This window comes from Atheta coriaria, unplaced genomic scaffold, assembly GCF_025399875.1.
Source record: "Atheta coriaria isolate IRGN ID8LTWV9N9 unplaced genomic scaffold, Caltech_Dcor_3.1 hic_scaffold_10_pilon, whole genome shotgun sequence".
Taxonomy (NCBI): Eukaryota; Metazoa; Arthropoda; class Insecta; order Coleoptera; family Staphylinidae; genus Dalotia; species Dalotia coriaria.
In genome coordinates this window covers 4,499,758-4,527,251 of record NW_027045452.1, presented here as the reverse complement: position 1 = coordinate 4,527,251, position 27,494 = coordinate 4,499,758, and the positions used below count along the sequence as shown (strand labels likewise).

The 27,494-nt window shown below is 36.7% G+C and overlaps 7 protein-coding genes across 13 annotated transcripts; 5 read left to right on the top strand and 2 right to left on the bottom strand.

Moving 5' to 3' along the window:
- Positions 1-962: 962 nt before the first annotated feature.
- LOC135801367 (tubulin alpha-1 chain-like) lies at positions 963-3,726 on the bottom strand. Its single transcript, XM_065314830.1, has 2 exons — positions 3,630-3,726; positions 963-2,476 (listed from the first exon to the last, which is right to left on the bottom strand). Exons 1-2 carry the CDS (start codon positions 3,630-3,632, stop codon positions 1,127-1,129), a joined length of 1,353 nt encoding a protein of 450 aa, XP_065170902.1. The 5' UTR covers positions 3,633-3,726; the 3' UTR covers positions 963-1,126.
- Positions 3,727-3,832: 106 nt separating this feature from the next.
- Positions 3,833-5,117, top strand: LOC135801368 (carbonic anhydrase 7-like). Of its 2 annotated transcripts, none has more exons than XM_065314832.1 (4): positions 3,833-4,145; positions 4,206-4,621; positions 4,707-4,931; positions 4,985-5,117. In XM_065314832.1, the coding sequence occupies exons 1-4, from the start codon at positions 3,911-3,913 to the stop codon at positions 5,084-5,086; spliced, it is 978 nt and encodes a 325-aa protein (XP_065170904.1). In that variant the 5' UTR covers positions 3,833-3,910; the 3' UTR covers positions 5,087-5,117. The 2 variants fall into 2 exon arrangements, with proteins under 2 accessions (XP_065170904.1, XP_065170903.1); XM_065314831.1 differs by having other exon boundaries at positions 4,206-4,648.
- LOC135801369 (carbonic anhydrase-like) lies at positions 5,053-6,407 on the top strand. Of its 2 annotated transcripts, none has more exons than XM_065314834.1 (4): positions 5,053-5,284; positions 5,339-5,641; positions 5,708-5,952; positions 6,017-6,407. In XM_065314834.1, exons 1-4 carry the CDS (start codon positions 5,185-5,187, stop codon positions 6,362-6,364), a joined length of 996 nt encoding a protein of 331 aa, XP_065170906.1. In that variant the 5' UTR covers positions 5,053-5,184; the 3' UTR covers positions 6,365-6,407. The 2 variants fall into 2 exon arrangements, with proteins under 2 accessions (XP_065170906.1, XP_065170905.1); XM_065314833.1 differs by having other exon boundaries at positions 5,057-5,284; positions 5,705-5,952.
- LOC135801365 (uncharacterized) lies at positions 6,405-13,100 on the top strand. 3 transcript variants are annotated; one of them, XM_065314828.1, is made up of 11 exons: positions 6,405-6,961; positions 7,016-7,265; positions 7,322-10,290; positions 10,350-10,624; positions 10,678-11,471; positions 11,532-11,723; positions 11,776-11,940; positions 12,001-12,599; positions 12,664-12,714; positions 12,787-12,913; positions 12,968-13,100. In XM_065314828.1, exons 3-10 carry the CDS (start codon positions 7,440-7,442, stop codon positions 12,903-12,905), a joined length of 5,046 nt encoding a protein of 1,681 aa, XP_065170900.1. In that variant the 5' UTR covers positions 6,405-6,961; positions 7,016-7,265; positions 7,322-7,439; the 3' UTR covers positions 12,906-12,913; positions 12,968-13,100. The 3 variants fall into 3 exon arrangements, with proteins under 3 accessions (XP_065170900.1, XP_065170897.1, XP_065170899.1); XM_065314825.1 differs by having other exon boundaries at positions 12,664-12,913; XM_065314827.1 differs by having other exon boundaries at positions 12,664-12,905; positions 12,968-13,087.
- Srp19 (signal recognition particle 19) lies at positions 13,028-13,744 on the top strand. The gene is made up of 2 exons (XM_065314838.1): positions 13,028-13,212; positions 13,280-13,744. Exons 1-2 carry the CDS (start codon positions 13,145-13,147, stop codon positions 13,671-13,673), a joined length of 462 nt encoding a protein of 153 aa, XP_065170910.1. The 5' UTR covers positions 13,028-13,144; the 3' UTR covers positions 13,674-13,744.
- On the bottom strand, positions 13,687-24,487 carry LOC135801371 (putative carbonic anhydrase 5). Of its 3 annotated transcripts, none has more exons than XM_065314836.1 (4): positions 24,297-24,487; positions 14,711-14,854; positions 14,411-14,652; positions 13,687-14,355 (listed from the first exon to the last, which is right to left on the bottom strand). In XM_065314836.1, the coding sequence occupies exons 1-4, from the start codon at positions 24,373-24,375 to the stop codon at positions 13,975-13,977; spliced, it is 846 nt and encodes a 281-aa protein (XP_065170908.1). In that variant the 5' UTR covers positions 24,376-24,487; the 3' UTR covers positions 13,687-13,974. The 3 variants fall into 3 exon arrangements, with proteins under 3 accessions (XP_065170908.1, XP_065170907.1, XP_065170909.1); XM_065314835.1 differs by lacking the exon at positions 24,297-24,487 and adding an exon at positions 15,156-15,511; XM_065314837.1 differs by lacking the exons at positions 13,687-14,355; positions 14,411-14,652; positions 14,711-14,854 and adding exons at positions 17,560-18,041; positions 18,102-18,346; positions 18,406-18,549 and having other exon boundaries at positions 24,297-24,468.
- LOC135801366 (uncharacterized) lies at positions 15,732-17,527 on the top strand. Its single transcript, XM_065314829.1, has 3 exons — positions 15,732-15,885; positions 16,028-16,216; positions 16,290-17,527. The coding sequence occupies exons 1-3, from the start codon at positions 15,843-15,845 to the stop codon at positions 17,501-17,503; spliced, it is 1,446 nt and encodes a 481-aa protein (XP_065170901.1). The 5' UTR covers positions 15,732-15,842; the 3' UTR covers positions 17,504-17,527.
- Positions 24,488-27,494: the final 3,007 nt, after the last annotated feature.

The following is a 27,494-nucleotide window of genomic DNA, read 5'->3' as shown; positions in this document are numbered from 1 at the left end:
AGGGTGTACGCATGCCTTGAACAAAATCGATACGATTGTATTGCGGTATTCACGCCGACCGCATGTCGTGGTTTGGTCAAGTAAAGTCTGCATGAATGTTTTAAGTTTTAAATTGCATGATTACCACACCTTGGCGCCGGGAAATCAACAAATGCCCTATTCCGTCATTTCTGACTCATATATTTCCCGTATGTTGGAAATATGTTGGATATAAGTTACTATAAATTATACCCAAGAGAATTACAGCAAGGATATACTAACAAGATTTCTAATTTTCTTTGACATTTTTAAAGCAAAAAATAAATCTTTTTCAAGATTTTTCAAGAATACATAATTCAGAATACTTAATCTTAGTTCATTTTGTTACCATTTTAATATCATATATTTATAATTTGATACTTAACCCCATATCGTTTACTATTTTTGTGTATATCTATGGATTTTTGGAATATTTAATAATTAAGTATTGTAGCAAGTATACATTGCGAGTATAGAACAGATACACATCGTATAAATGATTTCTTGAACTACAGCGTGACAAGAAACACGAAATATAAGCAATAGTTCAGAAGATACAGGCTGTTCCACACGTATTCAAATTTTATGAAGAATCCTAATTTTTAATAAACATTTTAGAATACTTCAAGGTTTTGAAAGATACAAAGGTATGTATAGTTAAAGGGTCTCTGAAACTACAATATGACGACAAAGAACTGAAAATAAAATAATTGATTATCAAGATGTTTTATAATTTTTAGTTACTCATGTTTTATGTATATTCTAGGGCATCTGCTAAGGATTAAAGGGTTGAAACGACAAGCGAAGTGGGATAAGTTAAAATATGAAGGTAAATATTAGAAAAATACGACTCTAGGAACACCCTTTTTGTCACAATAGTTATATATTCCTTAGCATCTGAAATCAAAGTTCGAAGTTTAAACGTAGGGTAAAATTCATATAAATTTAGTCAGACATTGTGTTTATTTTCATTTGTATCACTTTTGCAATCATCTCCGATGTATACATTAATAAATAAATATAGATAAAATATTTATACTCAGTTAATAATAAAAACATTGTACGAAAATGAATGCAACAGCCACAAGTTCAAATATGACGAGAATATTTAATACTCGTCGGCGCCCTCTCCCTCGCCATCGTTGGAGTCCATGCCAACTTCTTCGTAGTCCTTCTCGAGAGCGGCCAAATCTTCTCTGGCTTCAGAGAATTCACCCTCTTCCATACCTTCACCAACATACCAGTGGACGAAGGCTCTCTTGGCGTACATCAGATCAAACTTATGATCCAACCTAGCCCAGGCTTCGGCAATAGCAGTGGTGTTGGACAACATGCACACGGCCCTCTGCACCTTTGCCAAATCACCACCGGGAACAACGGTTGGTGGCTGGTAGTTGATGCCAACCTTGAAACCAGTCGGGCACCAGTCTACGAACTGAATGCTACGCTTGGTCTTAATTGCCTGAATAGCGGCGTTGACGTCCTTGGGCACAACATCTCCTCTGTACAGCATGCAGCAAGCCATGTATTTGCCATGTCGTGGGTCGCATTTGACCATCTGATTGGCCGGCTCGAAACATGAGTTGGTGATCTCACTCACAGACAGCTGCTCATGATAAGCCTTCTCGGCGGAGATCACCGGTGCGTAGGTGACCAACGGGAAGTGAATACGTGGGTATGGCACCAAGTTGGTTTGGAACTCAGTAAGATCCACGTTAAGAGCACCGTCGAATCGAAGAGAAGCCGTGATTGAAGAAACAATTTGACCAATCAACCTGTTCAAGTTGGTGTAGGTCGGGCGTTCAATGTCCAAATTCCTGCGGCAGATGTCGTAGATGGCCTCGTTGTCAACCATAAACGCGCAGTCAGAATGCTCCAAAGTAGTATGAGTTGTCAGGATAGAATTGTAAGGTTCAACAACAGCAGTAGAAACCTGAGGGGCGGGGTAGATGGCGAATTCCAGTTTGGACTTCTTGCCATAGTCAACAGACAAACGTTCCATCAACAAAGAAGTGAAACCGGAGCCAGTACCACCGCCAAAGGAATGGAAAATCAAAAATCCTTGCAGACCAGAGCATTGATCAGCCAGTTTGCGAGTGCGGTCCAGCACCAAATCGACGATCTCTTTGCCAATGGTATAATGACCGCGAGCGTAGTTATTAGCTGCGTCTTCCTTGCCGGTGATAAGTTGTTCCGGGTGGAAGAGTTGACGGTATGTACCGGTGCGAACTTCATCGACTACAGTGGGTTCCAGATCGACGAACACCGCACGTGGGACGTGCTTGCCGGCACCGGTCTCGGAGAAGAAAGTGTTGAAGCTGTCATCACCTCCACCGATGGTTTTGTCAGAAGGCATCTGACCATCAGGCTGGATGCCATGTTCCAGGCAATAAAGCTCCCAGCAGGCGTTACCAATCTGGACGCCAGCTTGGCCAACATGAACAGAGATACACTCACGCTAAAACGGAAAGCACAAAGAATATTAATATTCATCATTACATCATCCGTGTAGTAGCATGAAGCCTAATTTATTTTAATCTAGTCAAGTGCGCCGCAACCACGCGTCCAGTAAAGATAGAATATTCAGAAGCAATGTCAATAACCTTGAGATGGGAACCTCACACATGCAAAGGGTAACGTTTTTCTATAAATAGGTCGCAGGTAGCCGACCTCCACCCTAACTATCAAGTTTCGTTGTCGCCTTATAATTCTTACCAAGAAATTAAATGGAACAAGACAACAATTCAGAGAATGAAAACAACTTATAAACGTAAATGGTCAGAGCTCAAAAAACTGGTTTCAAACTCCATATAAAGTGTTGGAATACTTTCTGATCTCATAGTTGCATAAACATGATTCAATTTAATTGGAAACATCTGCGCAAATAAATAATTTTTATTTCTGACTCATATTTTAAGTTTGGGTAGAACAATGCTTGGCTATGTGTATTTAAACAAACAAAACTTTCGAAACGGTTTCACGCCGGCGCGCAGCATCCATTTCATGGCATGTGGCAATGGCGGCCGGCATATAACCTCAGAGTATGAACGACCCAGCTCGAGCCGTTAGATTGAAATACTGGTAGGGAGATAGCAAAACACAATTTATACAAAGTACTCACAATGAGTCAAAATTTGATTCATGAATCATTATCCAATTTAAGGCTTGACTACGCACATTATACCGCAAATATAATGAAATCAAATCTAAATCAAAGGAAGTAACGGCTTATCTACGTTTAATTGGATAAAAATCGCAGTATGAAGATAATTCCCGCCGACCCTGTTGATATCTCCAACCGTTTTCTGAGAATACGAACGACGCCATTGACAAAAACGCCTAGCTCATTGCGCAAGAAGTAAAACCCGTAATTACTTTTTTAGTACGCAACTAACGGTTAACAACGCATTTGTTTATTGTTCTACAAGTTTTGTTCCTAATCCAACAACGATTGACCTTAGAATACCGTTAAATTGAGCAATATATTTAAAAAAAAATATATGAATACACCCTATTACACTCTAATCTAATTAATATTAATGCTAAGATATTATTAATTGTTTAATGAATCACGTGCTGGGAAATAAAAAATATTTTTAGATCTCACTCACCATTTTGAATCAGTAGTTATATCGTCGATGCTTTCAAGGCAAGATCGAAATATAAACTGGCCACGTTACGCCGCAATTTCAGACTCTAGGCGTTGTCGGTCCAATCTGGAGAGGGGACGCGCATTTTACAAGCATCTAGCGACATCTTTACGCAGCTGATTGTAGCTATTAAAGGATTATTTCCAATTTAGTTTTGTAAGACTGACAAGTTTCATACATATCAAATTCTGTGCATCAAATCTCTCTCATTTTGTACAATGTGTCAATAAAATTTACCTACTATGTTGAATTCCTCTGGTTTTCTACTTGAAATCGTCGTCTTCCTCGCAGGATGTTGCATAGTTTTGTTTGCAATAGGTGTAGAAACGGTAAAAAATTTCTTTCTGCGACAAGAAGCACGTCCTGTTCCTCAAGACCGAGGTGATAATCACAAACATGCTCCATCAAGAAAGTCCAGTCGTCAGAAGCGCCCTACTCATTCCGGTCTAAGCCAGTTAAATGGTTACTCTTTAGATTGTAAGGCTACACATTACAACCATTAGAACTTTTACATCATCTGTTAATTGAAACTGTTAGCCCAAGATCAAACAACGCCGGATCAATGGCCTGGTCAATATCGAGCCGCAACAGGTTTTCTACAATCCCCTATAAACCTAAGATCCGCAAATATTCTTTATATACCACCGGGAATTCAGTGCCCTCTCAAATTCAATAAGCAGTACTTTACGCATCCAAGAAGTATGACCCTTCTGAATGATGGGTATAGCATCATATTGGGAACGTGTTATCCTAATGAATATCCTATATTGAGTGGTGGACCACTTCAAAACTGTTATAGATTTAATTTAGCTCAGTTCAAATGGGGTCCAACGAATGACGAAGGCTCTGAACACACCATCAACCATAAACGGTTTGCAATGGAAATGCAATTAATGCACATCAAGGGCGAAAAGGTGTATGCCACCTTAGAAGAAGCGGTTACTCATAGAGCAGTTGTGTTTCTTAGTTTTTTATTTGAAGTATATCACAAGATAAACATAAAAATGATGCAAGAAATTTAAAAATGTAAACTTTTAGGTTACAAGACAAGATAATCCTTTTTTAGCTCCATTAGTAAATCATCTTCATGATGTGTCAACTCCAAACACAACTTATTCCATAGACCCATTTCCATTGTGTTGGTTATTTCAACCGTTCAAATCGAAATATTTCCATTACGAAGGATCCATCACTTGTCCGCCATGTACAGAAGGTGTAGATTGGTTGATACAGCCGGAACCAATGTGCATATCAAATCGACAAGTAATTATAAACCAATTATTGAAAATCATCAATTTGATACAATACATTTTTAGCTGAACGCATTCAGAAGTATAAACGGTTTTACGGGTCCTATATTGAACAATGCCAGACCAGTTCAAAAATTAAACAACCGAACAGTACAATATTTTATGTGATGCAACCTAAAATAAACAATTACAACAAAAATTGTATTTGAATTGACATTTGAAATGTCAGAAATGTTTTACATAATTTTTAACATCCCAGTGGACAAATGATTTATTTATTCTTGTACCTCTGTGTCTTACTGAGTACTTTTCCGAAATCAGCACAGGGTAAATCAGGTGCCATTTGTAATAGCACAGGTGCTAAAGGTAAGTGTGTAGCATATAAAAGATTTTATTTTAATATGTAGTGAATTTAAATAGATATTCTAACTGAAGACAGACCAATTAATGATAAGTACGACGTGCGCCCGAATCTATTCATAGACAGAGATAATCTCCTAGGAAAAACCAGTCATGATCACAAAAAAGAGTTTTCGTACGGAAATGGTCCATATGGGTGTGCACATTGGCCAAAACTGTTTCCTAAATGCGGTGGAAAGCATCAGTCACCCATAAATATCGATATAGCCAATTTGAAAACGATCACTTTGCCCAATTTGAAATGGAATAACTTGTATGAAGAAATACCTGAAAAAATGAGTGTATCAAACACTCACAATACATGTAAATATATCAAATATTACAAAAAATAATAATAATTATTGATTAAAATGCATTTATTTATAGTAGTTTTGGAAATGGTTTATAATGGCAATCATCGTCCCCGGATTTCCGGTGGACCATTGACAAAACCGTATTCATTGAAATCCCTGCATTTTCATTGGTCAAGCTCAGATCACAAGGGATCCGAACATACCATCAGTAAGAAAAGCTTCCCGATGGAAATGCACGTGGTTCATTATCGTTCTGATTTGAACTTTTCTAATGCAGCTGTTCTGGATAAAGGACTATGTGTGATTGCTTATATTTTCGAGGTTAGATATAAATAACCTTACTTAACGTAATACTCTTTGTTTTTTTTTCTATATTCTGTCATAGATAAGCAACGATAAATGTAATGATGCATTAACAAGTATTCTCTCAGTGGCTGAAGAAAACACAATGGAGAAAGACATAGAAGTAGATTTGACCAATCTTTTCCGTTTGGATTCCCTGGTAGATACAATCGACAGCGAGTATGTGACTTACTCTGGCTCGTTGACTACACCTCCATGTCATGAAAGCGTCATCTGGATAATTAGCCCGTACACAATTACTATCGCTAAAAAACAAATCGAACGCTTTCGACAAATCTCCATGGCTTCCGGTGGATTTGGCGATAATCATAGGCCCATACAACCACTCAACGACCGTGTTGTAAACTTTGTTAAATCAAACAAGCAATAATAGCGTTATCTATGATTAATATAAACAAAAACAAAACAAAATATTAATTTGTCAAACACTATATTTTATTATTATTACTAGTTCAGAAGCAATAGTAAAATGTCGATTAAACCAAGTGCGACTCCGCCTAAAATACAAGAAGGAAAATTGAAAGTTTCTTATGGTAGTAAACAGTATGTTGGTCAATCATGGAAGGATATTATTTTTATTCCGTACAACCGACTTGTAATGTTTACTTTTATGGCCGCCACATACATGTCAGTTATGTACAACGTCTATCTGTTGACCTACTTGCCCAAAGAGCTTCCATTTTTGGTACGGTTAATATTTGAATATGGCTGTGAGGTGGTATACTTTGTTTGCGTCGTCGTCATCATTTTGCATAGATTAATGAAAACACACAGGCAAAGAATGATTTATAAGCCAGTGCCACTCTTTTTAATCGCAGTGGATTTTATCAGCATTCTACCTTTGCGGATTTTATATGCCACAATCAACCGATATACATGGAAAATGTACTTTTCTGAATATCAATTGCAGTTTAATCAATGTTATTTGAAGTTTGCAAGAATCATTCGGATTATATTCTTTTATTTTGTAAGTTTTATCCTCAAATACTAGTTTGATTAACTAAATACGTTTTATTTGAAGGATTTAAGAGGTAATTTGACCAATAATCAAACTGTTATTATAATTGTGTGTCATTTATTGGGTTCTTTCATGGTAATATTTATATTGGCCTCTGTATATCACTACATTGGATTGACCACACCAGTTAATGTAGCTTCATGGACAAATCACTGGGTCAATGCAAATATCACATTGAATAATATGAGTGACACAACATGGTTTATCATTTGTATTTATGAGATTGCTGGATTATATTACAACAATTCACTAGGTAATTCAATATATTTCAAGTTTTTAATTACAACTTATTTTTTTCCTGTTTTTTAGAATTGATTCGATACACGAACATGAATGATACATTGCTTATTTTCATAGCGATGCTACTTGGTTTTATTTCGCAATATACCTTTTGTTAGGCACCCTAACTTCCGAGGAACTTCAAGGTATGCGAGGAAAATACAATCTTCAAATTCGACTCACTGCTGCTAAAAAGCTAATGACTATTTTGATGATGCCCGAACAACTTCAGCAAACCGTGCAAGATTACTACGAAACTATTTGGAACTATCGTTTAGGGGTAGTCACAATGCCCAGTATTGTGGATAGACTTCCACCTTTTATGAAGTCCGAAATTCTTACCGACATTTACTGGGAAGCTCTACTTCATACAAAAATATTTGATAATGTCAGCAATGTTTTCCGGAAAGTAATCGCTGAACAGATGAAAACCGAAATCTACATGCAAGGTCATCTGGTTTTTCGCGACAAGGATATTAAAGCTAAATTGGTATATCTTCAATCGGGAATGTTAGAAATTTACAACGTTGACGCGGATGACTCCAGAATAACCCTAAGCAGTGGCTCTGTACTTTGTGAAGTGTCTTGTATACAATGTATGAAATCTACTGCTAACGTAAAATGTCTCACCAATTGCACACTGCATGTTCTGTACATGGTAGATTTCTACAAAGCGCTTCTGAAGAGCTACTCCCATGAGTTTAAAACAATGCGAAACACATACCACACCAGAGTGAATTATTGCAGATCCAAGTTAAACTATGTTGGTAAACAAGTGCGCATGTCACATATGCGCTGGGTAAAAACACAATGGCGTAATTTGTTTGAATCAAAGGAATCCACATGTGATAAACACTTTACATCCAGATTCCTTGATTTGATTGCAATTATTAGCACCAAAGTTGATCCAAGTGCATTTTGCTTAAGAGGAAAATGCCCATTTGTTATGATGTCTGGAACTGCGCTCTCCGCCTTCTTCTATTACCTGTGCTTATGTGCAACTCTGATCAATTTTTTCTTTACTTTCCGAGATATTTTCTTTGAAGGCCGATTGGAACTAGAAAACTATAAATATTACGTCCTGATTGATTCTATATTCTTTTTGGATATATACCTGCAAAGCATCAGTACAATCAAGACTTTTAGTCACGTGATTGATCAACCATATGATATTCTAGTCTACAAATTAAAGAACATTTTCTTTCTGTTGGATCTGGTGGCTTCTATACCCTTGGATTATTTGGGTATCATAGCAAAACTTCCACCGAAATGGTTGTGCGTAATGAGACTTAATCGTTTTATAAGATTGTATAAAACAATTCAATTTTTCTACTACCATGAAAAAAGAGTGACTCCATATGCAGGGCTGCTTAAATTTTTCAAGTTTGTGCTTTATCATGTGCTGCTTGGACTTTTGAGCACATCAGCGGTATACCTCTGCAATTGTTTCGGAGACGAATGTCAGCCAACTGGATTTGTTGCAATATTGAAAGCAAAACATCTTGAAACCATGGGCTACAATATCAAAATCAGTGACTTTTTCATATGCTTGTATTATACAATCAATATCTACATGAAGTTGGTGCTCCGAGTGTACAGTCAGTTCCTTCTGTCTGATTTGGTGATAAAAGTAGTTATCATAATCATAAGTTACTATATGCTCACCATTAAGCTGGCGCAGATTTGTGCCCTGGTTGGGCTCCGATACGAAAGAAGTCATCTTCTTCAAGAACGCGTTGACATGATTGATATACGTGTACAGGAAAACAAAGAACTAAAAAAATACAAAAATCGTCTGGTTGAATGTCTGTCAGCTGAGTGGAGCATCAGTGATGATTTACGGTTTCATGATTTATGCAGTATTACACACCAAGAATCCGAATTTCTGCGTAGGAATGTAAATGACGAGTACATTTTATGGATTCTAGAACAAACTGATTTTTTCAAACCTTTTCCACGCGACTTTCGATCTCACCTGGCACATCATAGTCAAATATTTCTTATTCCTGAAGGACACGAATTGATAAAGTTTGAATATCGGTGCTTTTATTTATATATTGTAGTCCAAGGCTTTTGTGTTGGCAAATCATACACTGCTGGAGACTTAGAAAAAAATATTGACACATGGTATAAACGCTTGGATGTTTTTCCACTTTTGGAATACCTGCATCAAGTCGGCAGTCTGATGGACGTCAAATCGCACACTGCTGTACAAGTGATAACAATTCCCTACTCTGTTTTTCAAGCATGTATCAGTGTTTATAATCGAGAAGTTATGGTTCTCAATGCCGCTCTGAAAGCGCATGGTCGACAATTTATGGGATTGCTGACTGGCGCAACCGCTTCCAAGGCGGATGAAGAGGAAAAACGCAAACTAAACAAGGCAACCATGTTTCAATATACCATTCGTCGACAACACTTGATATTGGATATTACCAATTGCTCCCAACAACAGTCTCGCGACTCTGCATTTCTAAAGTATCGCAAAATTCTCAAACAAATTGCCTACAGCACGTACAGCCCGAATAGCAATTATTACATTGCATATGAAATATTTCGCTGTCTATGCATTCTTCTGGACGTAAACATTATATTTTTTCTATGCGTAGCAGAGGTGTACAAGAATAGTTGGGCTTTATCGATTACCTACGTCATGTATTTTCTTTGGTTCTGCGACATGATCATTCAAGCTCATTTAGAATATTATAACAGTTACGGTATACTGGTTCAAGATTTGAAAGCCACTTCAATGTACTATTTGAGACATTCGTTCCTGCTTGAATTTATAGGCGGTATGCCATATGATTTGTTCAATCTGATTGCGTTTGTACGACCTGCACGACGCTTGTCCGTCGAAATCATGATACTTATGACTGCACGGCTGATATTACTGCTCAGGCCAATTCAATTCTCAGTGTATCTTCAAGGCGATGGGGTGACAAGAACACAACGATTCTTAAAATACATTACCATAGTCCTGATGATTTACCATTTTATAAGTATGTATAAACGGTTTAATGTCAGTAAAAATGCAATGTTTTGAAACTGTCTGTTACAGTGTTTCTGGCAGCAATGAAGCTTTTAATAACTTGTGACATTGATGAGGACAGGCATTACCTATGTCCAGAAACCTGTTGGATTATGGTGAGACAATTGTTTCTGGATTGGGATGAGTCTAAATTTTTCTGGATTTCTTTTCGGTCCATTTTGGTTACGGGTGTGAGCATTGCGGGACCACTAAGTTTGGAATCGGACCATGTGTTAACTTTGGTGATTGGAGTTATAGTCATTTTAGTACGGATTGCTTTACTTAGCAAAATAACTGGAGATAATGTAATATGCACTATCATATCATTGTTAAAATTGTTAAAATCCACTTTTTTTAGTGTAATCGTCAATTTGCATTAGTAGAACACCAAGACGCCATGAAAAGATACAATGTTTTCTTTCGCGATCGTCTTGTCAGCAACAACACAAAGAGTGAGATGTTGAATCACTATAAGAACATTTGGCAAAAATCGTACTCTGATAAATCTAGGAAGATATTTGATAATATTTATCCGTTTCTGCGTGAAACACTTTTATTGACCATGTACAAAACGGCTGTTGCAAAGTGCATTTTATTCAAGGATCAGAATGTTGTTCTTTTTAAATTGTTTATTCCACATTTAGAAGAGCGATACTACGTGAAAAATGCTCCAATAATTCGTACAAATGATGTTCAAGGCAATATCTTTATTGTGGTCAAAGGTCAAGTGGAAGTAACAATGGCAAGCTGTCGTTTGGCTCATCTTGGATCTGGCGGACTCTTTGGATGCTTTGAACCACTCGGTTTAAATCGTCATACAATGGCCTTTAAAGCAGTGCGACACACCAATGTGCTTGTAATTAAAGCACCACTCTTCTACCAACTGATTAAAGGATATTCTAAAACCGAAAGCCTAATGAGAAGAATGAGAGATACTCAATTTCAATATGCAACAATGGGTGTAAGGAAATTTGATATTCATGATTCAATGGCAAGTGCCGAATCGGGACACACCAGTCTAAAGGCAGAAAGATTACAAACTCTTTACAGACTGTTTTTGTACGTTACCAATGTGCATATTGCTCCCATTAGTGCTTACTGCGTGCTGGTCAATAGCCAAGTGGAAATTGGAGTAATGCAATTTTTACCATTGTAAGAATTACGTTAGTAATTAGAATTTTGTGAGCTGTTAACACCAATCTTAATTTTTAGATGGATTGTTTTGGATTTGTATTTTTCACTGTGTTTTATTATCCGTGGAAGACAAATCAAAATCGATCACAAAACAGGCGTCATCATAAATCGTCCAAGGGAACTACAGTTTCAATATTTGAAATCATTTCTCTTTTGTGCTGATATATTAACTATTCTGCCCGTTTATTTAATCAGAATATGGTGGTTCAGGTACTTGGCAGATATTTATTTATTAAATTGATTTTAACTCACAATATTGTAGCAATTGGCATCAATTGGTTTTTTTGTCCAACAAACTCTTTCGTTTGTACTTTCTTTACCACCAGTATCAAAAATACGTCCTAGCCAAAAATATACCACGGCATATACAATGGACCTTGCTTGTTTATTCAACATTCTTTTTAGCTCATGGTATTTTTATCATATGGTAGGCACCTTTGAGTTTAGTCTACTTATATGTAATTAAAGGAATTTTATTATTCTTTAGGTGGTTCATTTTGGAAATGCCATATGAAGAAAAAATCACAACGCGCTTTTTATTCTTGGGCTATATTAACATGATGAATTACGTATCTACATGTGGACTGTTAATTATCTCTGATCATCAGGCTTCCTACGTGGTTCAGTTGACTATTGACATGGTACTGGTAATCATGAGTACTGGTTTGACCATTGCGCTTGCAATGTTATTTACCAAGAGTGTAATTTCGGGAAATTCCTACGAATGTGTTTACCGCTATCGTGCGAGATTCTACAAGCAATTTTGTCTCGTGTCTAATGTATCCGATGCGTTGGTAGCGCGTACCTGGAACTATCTTCATTTTATCTACAAGAAGCAAGGGGGAGAACAGTTTCCCAAACTGTACGAGCATGCCCCAAAGTACCTTAAACAGGAGCACATGCAGAGCTTATTCGGGAGGCATTTTACGGATCATCCGCTCTTCTATGATTTGCATGTTGATCTTCTAAGTCAACTACAGACGTATATAAAGTGCAATTATTTCATGCCTGGATCGATAATAGTTGAGAAGGGTAGCAAAAATGGAGAGTTTTATTTTATTGAAACTGGAAAAGTGATAGCTATTCGTAAGTTGATATTTTTGTCAATTTCTGGATAATTAAGGGACCTCAATTTGTTTTTATTTTGCAGAATCGACCAGTGATGACGACCCTAATCCATTGTACGAAACTTTGGGACCAGGTAGCTCTTTTGGCGAAGTCCAAGCTTTCCTAAATTTGGAGCATACTAAAACATACAAGGCTTTGTCTTCAGTTGATCTGATCGCTCTCGCCATTAGTGATTGGGAGTACTTGTTAGAGTGGTTTCCTGCATCGAAACAAAAATTGCTCAATCGTGTTCAAGAACATGCAGATATTCTCAAATATACATAGGTTATTTAGTAAGTTCTTTTGTGATATTTTGCAGTAAATCAATTTTTCCATTTGATTTTTAGTTTGCTTTGCATTGTGCTATCTTGTCGTTTGGGTTGCATACAGTCAACCGATGAGTTGTCCATTTATAAGTGTGGTAAAAGATATCGTAAACGTAAACATTCTAACCTGCAAAGTCTTCATTCCTTTTGTTATTATTTAATAAAAAGTATTGGCTACACACATAATATTTAAAGAAAATGGCTGGTTCGAGCTCAGTTCGAGTGTTATCCTTCTCCCCGGATAAAACACACAGCGAATTCGAAAGGTAATTACCTCTTTATTGTTCCTTAACTTTTAACACATGCAATTTCAATATGGACTGTATATTTTAGATGGGTGTGCATTTATCCTGCATACATCAACAAAAAGAAGTCTATTCAGCAAGGCCGACGCATTGCGAAAGAGAAATGTATTGATAATCCCACTCATCAAGAGATCAGAGATGTGCTAGTTGCAGCAAACTTGAAAGTTGGTGTGGAAAACAAACTCTACAGCAGAGAAAGAAGTAAAGAACTTTTACACCGTGGCCGTATTCGTGTACAACTAAAGAATGATGATGGCGAGCTATATAATGACCAATTTCCATCCAGGGAGAGCCTTATGCTGCATGTTTGTGAAATGATTCCCAAACTAAAGTCAAGACAAGTGAAACCTGGTGGAGAACAGCAACAGCCTGCACCCAGTACTGGTGGTGGCAAGGGCAAAGGCAAAAAAGGACGTCGTTAGCTACTGATTATCATTTTTGTTTGGCATGTATTTTTATTTACGTTTGTTTGCAATAAATCAATCACATTTGAGTTAGGCAACCTATTGCATCCGCACACTTATTTTATAGTAAATGTATATTTGTATTGTCTTTTATTATAAAATAGTTATATTTAAATAAAAAGTCTCTGTTTTCATGTAAAGGAGGAAACAATCTTCAGGAACTGGGCACTTATATTCTCGAATTGCCTAAGGCGCAATTCACCAGGAGAATTCGTCATGATTGCTAGTGTAAACTACCTATATGAAGCTACAGTGATTGCTAGATGGCTTTGTCGAAAATATTTCGTCGTCCCTTGGCAAAATACACTGTCCTGCCATTGAGTGGCTGCACTTGCCGATAATTTGATGCGTTGGCTATTAAACGCCGAGGCGCTAAAGACCTAAACATACTGAGTTGTTTGTTCGATATTTTCAGTACGTTTGGCGAAATAATCCACGTGACTACTTCATTACAATCACCAGTTGTTAATGATCCTTGATATGTAAGGAAGTTGAATTGAAATGGTATCGCCAGATTGTTTATGGAGAACTTTGTCAGCATTTGCTTCGGTCGATTGACAAATTGTATTCGCTTCATTGTTTTTGCCAAGATTGAAAAGGGATTTTTTGGTTTACGTCGCTCTAAATACTCCGGCAACACCTGCAATTACATTTATTTTTTTTAAGTCTAAAAATAGTTTGTTGGGTTTGCTTACATCAATAAAGTAGCCAATAACAGCAATGCCTTTAGGGTCAGCTTTGGCTTCGTCCATTGTTAAATTTCCCTTCGTCATTACGACGTGCATCTCCATCGGATATGACAGGCCATTTAGGGTGTGCTCACTGCCTCTGTCATTGGTTGTACTCCAGTGGAAGTGTATGCTGTGCAGCTTGTAGCAGGCCTGCAAAGGACCTCCCGCTATATACGGAGTTTGCCAAAATGTTGATGTTATCACCACTAAAATTACAAACAACCAATAAAAGTGCCATCAATATGGAAATGTAATTGGTTGTACCTGTATGATTATCAACTGTTACATCTTGTGTTAATGGTTCTTCAAAAAATCCACTGCCCCAATAAAGACCTTGTTGTTTTGTGTATGTGACTGAAGACGTAACAAGGTCAATGGGACTTTGTCGGTTTCCCCCGCAGAATTCACCTAGAAATTAAAATAAATGAAATTTCGTATAAATTACATCGAAATAAAATGACATTGATTTAAAATTAATTAGCTTCACTTGCAAAAGCAAAGCCAATTTTTTTGTTACGAATGCAAATTTGGCGAAACCGGGCCAGTTGAATTGCATCAGCTTGCCAAGCTTGAGCAGACAAATATATTATTACAACCAACAGCCCATGGATTATATATCACTATTATAATATGTAATATAATTGTATATTTATATTTATTTCTATTTTAATTGTAAACTGCAACTTTGCAATTATTTATTTCGTTATACCTGCATTTGAGTCATGCAGACGCATGATTCTAGCTTTGTTTAAGGTTGTTAACTCTTCAATTTTACTTAATCTTGAAAATGTTTTTTGAAAATTTTTCAAAATGAAAGTCTTTGATTGCAATATACAAAATCTTCCAAGATAATTCATCACACTGAGACGAATATTTGCTCTTGATGTGATGTTTGGGAAAACGAAATGATTTTGAATGAGTTGATTCTGTGCGGAAGGTTCATTATAGTTTTGGTGATAATTTTAACATTGTGCGTTGATAAAATACAAAAATTTAGGTGAAGAAACAAATAGTGTAATTTACAATGAATTTATTTTTGACGTCTGTCAACAGCATAAATAATAAAAATTAGTTGACTTTGAACGTTTTTCAATGAGTGTACTTTGATAGCGCATAGTACAAGTAGATGCATCGAAGTAAAATTAAAAATATGAATGTCAAGCATAATTATAATTGATTTTGGGTCTATTAGTCGAGGTGCGTTGGGCAATTGTCCGCCCAAAGTTGCCCAACGCATAATCAGCATTTCCTGCGCACCGTCGTCGTAAAAATGAGAATGCAATGCCGCAAATCGCGCATACTACACACTCAGCATACACATTTAAGTGACATTAACTTTTTCACACACGGACGAGCAATTAAAAAATTAAGCCAACGGCAAACAGACATTTAGACAATGAAACTAATATTCACGATTCAAATTGGCATACTCGCAATGGGTAAGTAAAGTTTTATCCGTATTTATTTTCAGAGGAATCGCCGAATAAAATCAAATAAAATTTGTTCAAATCAGAAGCATGCGCGATAGTGATTCCTGATTGCGAATCGGATTTGCTCAACTGAGTTGTGTTTATTTTGTAGTTTGGCGAGTTGAGTGTGCACCGAAAATCCCCCAGGCGACCACGCTTGCCGCCCCCGCCGCCTTCGTTGCCGCATCCGTCGCCCCCGAGTGGTATTGCGAAACTATTTGCGCTGGCGGCTGCGGTGGCCGTCCACGTTACGACACCCGCAAGCTAGTTTGTCGATGCACAATCAACGAACACATTGATGGTAAGAACTAAAGTATACAGACTGAAATTTAAAAAATAATACGTTAAAATACTTGATTCTCGGCGTTTCCTAGATGATGATATGGCATTGATACAAAAAACAGCAAAAATTGTTGATTTGAAGATTAAGTTTTATGATATTACAAAAGTCAAACGCTCCCTCAGTGAATCTTCAGAAGAAAAAACTGTAGACGATGAAGATCAGAAAGAGAAAACTCCAAAACGAGTTCCAAAGAAATTTGTTTTTGGTCCTCAACCACTCAAACCCCTCAAACCCTTGTTTGCTGACTTAACTGCACGTTTCCAAAAACCTGACGAAGAAGATAATGTACCTGTTGAGATTCCCGTGGACTCAAAAGATGCGACCTTAGGTCAAATTGACCCAACTATGTATGATTCCGAACCTATTCATAATATTAACATGGCCCAACACCCTGCAGGTATGCCCCTTTTTGGAGGACCCATTCTAGGTCAGATGAGCCCTTCAATTAAAGAAATTGAACCTCATCACAACATTCAAACAGGGTTTCCAAGCATCCCCGCTGCATTACCAAGTCTCCCACTTCATTTCCCAGTTCATGGCTATCCTGCTCATCTAACACCTGCATTAACAACGTCATTGTTAATGAACGTGAGAGAAAAATTGGATAATTTATTGTTGAGAACTCAACAATATCCATATCAACCGGCGGTGACGGCCCATGAAACAGAGTCCATGAGAAATACTTTGAAGCAGATTACTCAGGTCAATGTCAATGTCAGACCCGAAAGAAAAACTTGGGGGTATATACTTAACAACTTGGTTAATCAATTGGCGCCTATGTTGAGAGCAGAGGCACCTAATGCAGAAGTAGATGGTCAAGAAGTGGTAACTGAAGGTATGGTAGCACCAAATACAAAAACTAAACAGTCGGAACATAAATCGCCTAAAAATGGAAAGGTTCCGGTAGAGTTAGGAAAAAAGACCAGTACCAAGAGTCCAACTAAAAAGATAAACACTTCAGAGGAAGATACTACAGAACAAGAAGTGCATTCTACCGAAACAGCATCTGCATCATCAACCACCGCATCAACCACTACCACTACTATACCAATAATATCTCTTCAACCTATTGAGCAGGTCGTACCAACTACGAGTATGTTGCCAATTGAACAAATCTTTACCACTCCCAAACCGATCAAGACTCAAAGCACCACCCCCAAATTTCTTTCAGTTGAAGACGATGATGAAGTAGTAGGAGCTGCTGCTGAAGATTACCTCTATGAAGATGACCACCATTTAGACTAATATTTATAACCTTAATTTTGTTACGTTTATACAAAATTATTATAAAAATAAAACAATTGTATTATTTGCTGGCAAAAATAAACTTTATTTAACGTTGTACCATAACCTGAGATTTTACGTAAAGAAATCTTTTAGGAACCATTAACAAACAAGTTCTCTAATAAAATGATAAAATCGTTTAAGGCAACTTGGGGCGTTCAACGAGAGAAAGCCTGCGGCTATTCATTGGCTGCACATAACGGTAGTTGTTAGCTTCCTCAACCAAATGCTTGTCATGCAAGCTCCTGAAAACATTAATCTGATCGTTTGTCATCTTCAGGATTTTCGGGGCGATGATCCAGGAAACAACTTCGTTGCAATCGCCAGTGGTCAAAGAACCTTCATAAGAAATGAAACCATAATTGAAGGGAACTACAAGTTTGTTAATGGCAAATTTGGTCAACATATCTACAGGTGTAGACTTTGCGGTAAGGGTATTAATGGTGTTGGTGAGGATTACAAATGGATTGTTGCTGGATTGAACTTCATTATTGCTGACCTAAAATTGAAATATTTGGTTTAGGTTAAGTCTTGTTTTAGACACCCAGTATAGTATTACATCAATAAAGTATCCAATGACGGCAAGACCATTGGGTGAGTTCTTAGCTTCTTCAAAGCTAAGGTCATTTTTGGTGTGCACTACGTGCATCTCCATTGGGTAAGCCTTGCCATTTACAGTGTGCTCACTACCAACATTGTTATCAGTACCCCAGTGGAAGTGAATACTGTGCAGTTTGTAATCAGTGCTCAATGGACCACCAGTTAATCTTGGTGCCACGTTCTCATTATTGGAAAGAATGACAACTATAAATCATTATAATTAAAATCATTGATGAACAAACGAAAAACTGTTTTTAAAATACTTGAATGGCCATCGGATTGGACTGTCTGGGTAGCTGGTACTTCAGAGTATCCGCTATTAAAGAAAACCCCAGCAACACGAGCTTTGCTCAAAGATCTGGTGTCCAGGTCAATTGGACTTTGGCGAATGCCAGAGCATTGCGCACCTAGAAGAATTACAATCATCGTGATTACACCGGAATAAAATACAAAACAATGAAAACATAAATCATGCTTACCTGTTCACCGATCCAATACATTTTAATAACATAAAACAATAAAACACAAATTTATGATACACACGTAATTTTACTTTTACCAACACCAACATTAAACATAGATAACACCATTTTTTTCTTTTTTACCAGACATGTTAAATGTTCACCTAGGGAATGTTGATGGTAAGCTCTCCCCTGACAAATTACCTTTTGACATAATCTGACATAACCTCATCTTGTTCCCCCCACAAAAATTCCGACCACGTTAACCTCGCAATTTGAATGTTGTGCATTTTTGTACAAAAGAAAAATTACCATTTTAATACAATCGGCGGAAATTAAAAAGTTTCGCGTATCCATTTTCGCTTATCTCGTCATCTCTTTTATCTTTTTGTACGCGCGCGCGCCCTTACGAACTTTTTCGATGTCGACGCGGGTGTTTTGGGGTCTGTTTGCAATGCTCGCAATGTTGGCAATCATAATGATGATGATGCAATTAAATCCGGGCGGCTTGCCGGATAGTCTCGACGGGCTTCGCTTGTTTGAGGAACGAAACATCCGGGGAATACGCGCGAGTCAATAAGGTTAACAAAGTACTTTCATTCCATTCCTGTTCGACACGTGCAGATCATTTTTCTGTTAGGAGGTTAACTTTAACAGCCTGCCGGCAATTGTACAAATCTGCTCGGAGCAAATTACTTCAAACAAATTTTATCTTCCAGATAAATACATAAAAATCTAAAGTATTTTAATGATTAAATTTGAAATTTAAGCGCAAATATATCACTTTAAATGTATCACCTATCGTCACCTTAGCGTGCGCTATTTCTTTCCCGTTGATTGCATTATCATAAACTCTCAGTGTGATCTCACTTCACGCACCGAGTGAAAAAAAAATAACTGAAATGGAAATAGTTGTCTGACTGATAGAAGTTCTGTCTTTGGACCACACGTCGGAAAAGCGCTGCAAGGGTCGAGCTCGTGTCGATTTTTCGAAAACGGTCCCCGAAGGGACGCCATCCATACATAATTCAACAAAAGTACCCAGCGAACAGGCGGCAGGCACCAGGGAGGAAAGACGGTAAAAGGGACCAATTTGCAATTTACATTATAAAATCTATCCGGGAGCTGTGAGGAAATCCACTGCCAATTTCATCAACTTGCAGCTGTTCTATAACTCATGAACAACTTTTTGAAAAAAAAAACTTAAAGAAAAACACCACGTTGAGATGTTGATGATGTTTTGAATGGGCTTTGATGATTTCTGCAATTTTCATCTCTTGTAACAGAATAAACTGCTTCATTTATCTTTAATATTATCAACTGTTACGTTAGCGCAATGTAGTTTGCTGTCAGCTTTGATTTGCTGATGCGTCAGCCCGCAGCTCGCGGACTTTGCTATCATCCCTCATCCTCGGCGAGTTTTGGGCTGATATAAACGCGCATTGTTGACAATAAATCCCGAGGTCTTCATCAAAAAGACGTTAAACTCGTTATCTCGTCGCGATTCATTCACGGCCCAACAATTCTCCGGTTGTGTCTCGGCGTTCTTCGTTTATTTCCAGGCGGATATTAAATGTAAAAAGCGGCTTTAAATCTGCGGCCACATGCCCGAATGATTAGAATTTCTTAACTACAATGTGGTTTTTATACGTTTTTTAAAGCTTTCAGCTTCTGGTCTTCATTATTTTTCAACATTTTCCTTCATCAATGGCAACCAGAAAAAACATTTAGATATTTCTCGTGTCGCATTCGAAAGAGAATTTGCAATACTTGACTTTCCGTTTTGAAATGAGTTTTTTATATATACCGTTAAAGTGAGCATTAACAACGGCAACGTTTGTTGTAAAACAAAAAAAGGAACTGATGTTAAGTTACATTTTTCGCATTATTCGTCAGACGGTTTCTTTAATTCCGCCTCTTCACTTCGGTTCGTTTTTTACGGCCGGTAATCTGCTTGTTTTAATCATCTTTTTCCGCCCCGGTCGGCGGCTGTTCGTAGCCCTCCATCAGCTGGATTTTCACAGGAAAATTCCTTTTTGCGACGGGTTTTACGGCGGTGCAGTCAGGGCGTAACATTAGGAACATCAAAAACTCGCTGTCTCGACGCTGGGCTCGTTTTTCTTTTTTCGCTGCATTATGCTGGAACTTCCGGCTCGGCGATGTATTAATTGCTTTCGGAGGTGCCCGCAAGGGTTATTATCATCATGCACATAAGCGCCTTTTGAATATTCTTAATGTTTGTTTACATTTAAATGAGAAATTTTGGCAAAAACTCATTTTAAAACGTTTTTATTCACTACGTATATTGTGTTGCATATATTTCTATGCGACTTTGTGGTTAGTGGCTAAAGGTTCTTTAAAATGAGGTTAGGACCTGTTGTTCATAAAATGCACACACAAAAACCATTGCCCTCATGAGTTCCGGTCGCCGAAAGGGTCTTCATAAACACAGGCCACCCTTTTGCGGCGTACAATAGAGGTCAAAACCTGATTTGCTTGGCGGCGGTTTTCGGGGCGCGTAATTGAATGATAAATCACGACGCGCGCGGTCGCTGCCGAACGCCCACCACTTTCTCGCGCATTAGCATCGACCACAGAGGCATGGCTAATGTATTATCAAAATGAATGAAGGCGCCAAAAACACAATGCCCTAATATGCAAAAAAGATCGCGCTATGCTGCCACTCCTATGCCAAGCAACCGGACATGTGATTGAAAATGATAAGCATCCAAAGATTCTCAATCTAAATTTAATCCATTAACCAAAGGTGATGCTCATCAATCATGCACCGAAACTACAAAACATTATATGACCATTGATAAATAGAATAAAATTGAGGTTATGGTGATTTAATTCCATATTTAAATTGTTCGGTGGTGAAATGAAATAAGTTTCAACTAAAGTTGAGTCTAACAAGGGACTTTAAGGGTACGCGGTGGCATTACAGCTTGTAATTAATGAATTTCTGATGAATTCGTTTACGGTCGCGAACTTTGCGGCCCGTGCGGCAAGCCTCCCAACGATAATCAATCCGAGAAAATGATTAATTTCCAATTTCCCATGACAAATTTGAAAATGAAATTAATAGCGCTCCTTGGAGACGCCCGGCCGCCACCTCCGCACACAGGAGCCAACCCGAAGCAATTAAACAACGATAGTTGACGCATTGTTCCTGAATGGATAGTTTAAGCGCTTCGGCTGATGGGCATTTCATCTTGTCGTCAGTGCATGCGAACCGGAGTGGCTGAGAGGCACTCCAGTGAGTGATATCTGTTTGGCGTGCTTTCGCAGGAAATTAACCTACGATTTAAATTAGTTTTGTTCGACAAGAATGCCACGGCCCGAGAGCCGTATTTATGCTCGATTGCACTGCAGGCTTGCAACAATGCATGTTGGAGTATGTGTGGTTGTCTATTTGGTGAACAGTCAATGTTTGAGATTAAACACGCATTTTAACAATGTAAACAAAAATGTAATTAATTTATTTATTTTTTGTACCTCCAGCAATCCTATTGTATGGGTTTTGTTTCGAATTGTCTTTGTTATTAGGATTGTTTGCGTTTCGTGCAAGAAGCGCTACCGCCTTCGCCGCCGCCGCCAGGCGAAAATGATAAATTGCGCAAACGGATTTGTTGATTAAAACAGCATTTAATTTCGCCGTGCGTTTCAGCCGACACAAATACATCCGTGTATATTGTTCGCCGTTGCGTTGCGTTGCGTTATTAATAAGTTTGTGAAAATTATAGTATACGCACCTAAGTTAATTAGCCCTAAATCATTCGTCGTGATTTTCCTGCAACGGGCAGAAATACTGAAATTCGAAAATCCCTATCTTCAGAAATACCACTTCCTGCGCACGTAGGCGCGCGCGCTAGGAGCAGTTCACAAAAGGCGTGCGGATCGTCGGCGGGCGCGCGTGTCGGGAATTAATTAAAAACACTCTCCGCCGCGCGCGCCCTTTGAGTTATGACCATTTCCGGCGGCGGGCGCTTTTTGTGCGCGCGCCATGTTTACACACGCCGGTGTGTTCACAGCGATACCTGCTGTGGGGGATGCGGTCGCGGAAGTACCTGGGAGGGTAGTTAACGCGTCGGGATGCATTCGCACGCACGCCGCGGATTACGATTCTATTCTAGATACCACTCGATAGAATGCTACACAAACGGTGTTTGATACTACTTGTTTCAAAACGACTGTTTGAATAAAGGAAAAATTTTACGACATTGATTTTATTATTTAAAACATTAAAATAAGCTTAAGTAAAATTATAAATGCAAATGTGAGAATGCGGTGTGTTTGTGATGCTTTCAGGCAAAAGTTATTGAAAACATTTTGATAAATTTTGGCATAAAAATATTTTTGTTTATAGAAAAGCAACTGGTGTACCTACTTTTTGCCGCAAAAATATTAATTTTAGGGTGTAAATTTAAATTAAAATTTAGGGAGAATACTGGCAGCGGTTGTCCAAAATGAAGTTAGGATATTTACAAAAAAAAATGCAAAAATTTCAAAATCTAAAGTATTTGTTTATATAAAATAAATAATTTAAATTATTTAAATGGCAGCGCCTCTGCAGGACAGATCCAAAAGTAAAGTGTGTATAGCGCTCATTTAATTCCTCAATTGTTGCGATTCGATACAAAATTGAGAATTTAAATGTTATCAAACAATGAGCTGGTATGTCCAAAACATAAGTAGGTGTTATGCAAACAGGGCAACTACACCATGATTGTGATCAGTAATCAAACATTCGAACGTTCGTATAAACCTATGATTGTTTACAAACGGTTTCTGCTGATAAAACCACAAACATTAGCAAAAAATCATTTTTAAATTCAAACAACTCTTTTTGTTATTTTGAAATTTTCAGCTTAAAAAATATTTTAACATATTTTTTCTTTATGAATAAAAACATTTGTATATAAAAATATATTACACGTTTGAAAAAAAATCTTATCTTGTTGTTTTGTTAAAGCTATATTTTCCAACTAATGATTCAAAATGCTGCATTGATTGTAACAACTAATTGCATAGTTTGTTGTGATTGTTTCTATCCTAACATTGTGATCTTACCGTAAACTCATCAATAATGTAAATCGTAACCACACAGACCTTGTTTATTGACCGTGCGAATAAAATATGTGCATTCGCTACCTGGAGTAGCAATGTTGACTAATGTGCGTGAAGAAATAATTGTTCGTTACTTCACTGGGTTACCGCGCACTTGAAATATTGACACGCACAAAATTTCTTAAGCAAAAATAAAAAACGAATGTTTTAATCAATGACAAGACAATAAAATGCAATTGATGATTGTAATTACAGACAACGGATGGTTTATTGAAGAATAATGCGAGTTATCACAAAACAATGAAGCGATTTGTGATGATAAACGACAGTCACGTAAAGAGCACTTTTTACGCTCATTATCGTGATCCGCCCGATGCGCACCGTGACGACAGTAGAGAAATTATGAAAATTGCGATTTGGCGCATAGCGAGTGTGTGAAATGGCAAATAAACGATCAATTTCACGCGTGCCCATCACCGCGTTTAATGGGGCGTATGATTGCGAAAACGAGAATAAATCAATGTGAACGAAACGCATTATCACGATAATGCCCATAAATCGTTTGTAGGTAAACAAAATTTAATTAATCACCATACTAATAGACAATTGTAATTATCACTTACCGTTTGGTTGCGATGCATAAACACTGACCACTTGTAGAAGGCACAACGCCGCTGCGACGACACTCAATTTGGGAAACATATTTATTTAGTATTTCTTAGTAATAATGAGCAAATGCAAGAAAAGTTTTGCTTTTCTCGTCGATTACAATGAGCTGTACTGACATGACGGCGTGTTCCTCGGATCTTATTTATACTCCGGCCGATACCTCACCACTACATCCATCGGCGCAATCACAAAACAATCGTTTCGCTACAAGCTTTGTATGCGCATGTCTGGCTGTGTGAGTAAGTTATCCCCTAAAACAGGTTCCCACACCATATTGGCAAAAAAAAGTGGAGGTACCTGCTAAACCGAGACAATTATTCACAATTTTATTAACTGTTAACAATTTCGTACCGAACCCGTGTTAATGGTCTAGTTACAGCTCACAAAGGCTGTAAAATTTTAATTTATCGTTTCAATTTTTATGCATTCAATCCTTATGGAAACAAATTTATGTATATATGTATAGAGTATTGACTTGTTCATGCGAATCATACTGTCGATGCGTTTTGAGCGGATGTTGAGCAAGATGCGCTATGTTAACGTATGTTTTTTAAACAATAAATGACAATATTAAATCAACAATAAGCAGAATACATTTAACTAAAAACGGTTTGCAGTTAATCCAAAAACACAATTTACTACTTTTTCAAGTTCAAAAATTTATTTATTTTTGATAATTTTTAATTTTCAACAATAAAATATAAACTAAAAAATTGTTTGTGTCACAAGACACCAATTTTATCAATTTGCGGTTACATAAAGAAAATAAAGAAATTATTAAACATAAATTCAATTCTATTCAATTATTAAACAAGTTTTTTATATTTATGCAGGTAGAGAAATTTGTTTCGTATTTATTTTGAATCATATTTTGAATTCATCCGGAATTATTTTCGATAATAATATTTGTTTGGACTTTCATTTTACATTATTGATCATTCCATAATAACAACTGTGTTGCAAACTAAGGTAAATTTTAAATTATTAACAATTATTTATTACAAGATTTATTATTTTATTTTTATTACAAAGTAAAATATTTTAGCTATTAACAAAAATTCTTGTCTTAACATTGTTAGCAACGTCGTTGGGCACCTTAAATATGTAACTTTATGATAAGACAACGATTTCTTTCGTCAAACCTGTCAAAAAGTTGTTGTGAAGCAAATACCATGAGTTCTTGAAATTTTGACTTAAGTTATCTTTATCACTTTGCCAGCCTTGTCTGGAAATAGATGTTTTTCAACGTTTTGTTGATAATTTTCTAAAAATGTGCAATCAAGAAATTGTTGGGACCATTTCTAAGTAAATACGGCTATACTTCAAGTATTCTCGAATATTATAAATTTTTAAATGACACTTGGGTGATTTATGCATTGAGATAAAGCATAATGATTATAATTACACATGGAAACTAAACTGGTATGTGTCTTTCATTAATAACAAGTGCCAATCAAAGATCATTAATAGTCTGTGTAGGGTATATCTATTAATTATATTTCAATTAAAAACAAATCACAAAAAACATTAGTAGATTAATAATAACAGTGATACTAAAGTTAACTTAAAGTTAATTATGGTATTTTGTCGCAGTACGATTTTAATTGAAGATATGTATATTTTTTAAAAACATTGAGAATTAATTAGATATTTCCTAAGTTTTTATTCAATAACTTATTATTCATCAAGTTTCAAAGTCAATTTATTTTGTTATTTTTACACGTGTTAAACGACAGACACGAAATTTTGCGTGCAGAACCGAAAAAGCAAACAATTTATTTATATGTCATTGAATGTTACATGCACGATGATGGACACATATAAATTTCAAATGTTTTAGACACAACTTTTATCGTTTTATTATTTTTATGTGAGTGGTAGTGAAAAATTTAAATTAAATAATTTTATTTTCACAAAAGTGTGGAATGAAAATAAAAGTTTTAACAATGTTTATGACAAAAATCAAATAATATTTTGAAACTTCTATTAAACTATCCTCAAAATTATCAACAAAAATGTTTATCATTTGTTCAATTTGTAATTAAATTAATTTTCAAACCTTTATAATGTTGTGCTGTGTTAAATTAAATTTTATATTGGTAATATTTAATTAGTAATTATAACATTTTGTTATTAATATATAAAGTACGCTCTGATTTGCACTTGTTATATGTTCCGCGTATGACAAATAAATTATTGTCTATTTGTTTCTTCTTTCGCTAATTTTTGATGCGGTGCCGACATTCAAATCATCAAAATTCGTGTTTCAAGAATATTTCGCGAGTGAGATTGCGCCACGCCGGACGCACACGGCAATTCGTAACAATCATCTTTTCATCGAAATGCATATTAATTCGCTCTTGCTCTCGTTGCTCCCGTTTCGCACGCAAGCGCAACTCTAACGCAAAAAGTGAAATGTTTAATAACGCATCACATCGCAATCTAGCATAACAACGCCACGCAGAAAGTGCAACTGTCAACTGTACAAAATTAAGCGGTTTTGGAATAGTTTTCCTCAACATGATTTACTACCTATACATCTGTGCGTACAGCAGTTTGTATGTCGTTGCATATGTTTGCTGATAGCATGGATCATTTATTGAATACTATAGATCATTATGAACGGATTTTTAATTCGCATTAATCTTTAAGTAAACCACTAACGTCAAAATCTTTAAAAAAAATTCATTCAGAATGCAGATTTGATTGTATCTATTTTTTTAATCTATGTTTACAATCGGTCCTTGCAAGGTTACAACACTGTCCGACTACTTTAACAACCATATCGATAACAGCGGTCGTGTTATCGTTGTAAACACTGTTTCAATTTTGAAAATTCAAAATCACGCCGCCTACCGACACTTAACATAATGGCATTTTAACATGTTTTAAAGTGCTGTCATACGCATTTGTTACTATTATTCACAGTTTTTACTTAAAAATGATTTCGAGTTTTGCAAAAAATCACATAGAAAAAAATTCATAAATCAAAATTGTATCGAAACGCATAATTTGCATAATGGATTTTGTAGGGTAATGCGTTTCACGTCAGAAAGCTCTAAAGTGAAGTAAAAATCAATTATTTACATTACCCAATATCGGTTTTCATTAGTTTCCATTAGTTATCTATTTTATTTAAATCGTAACTTATA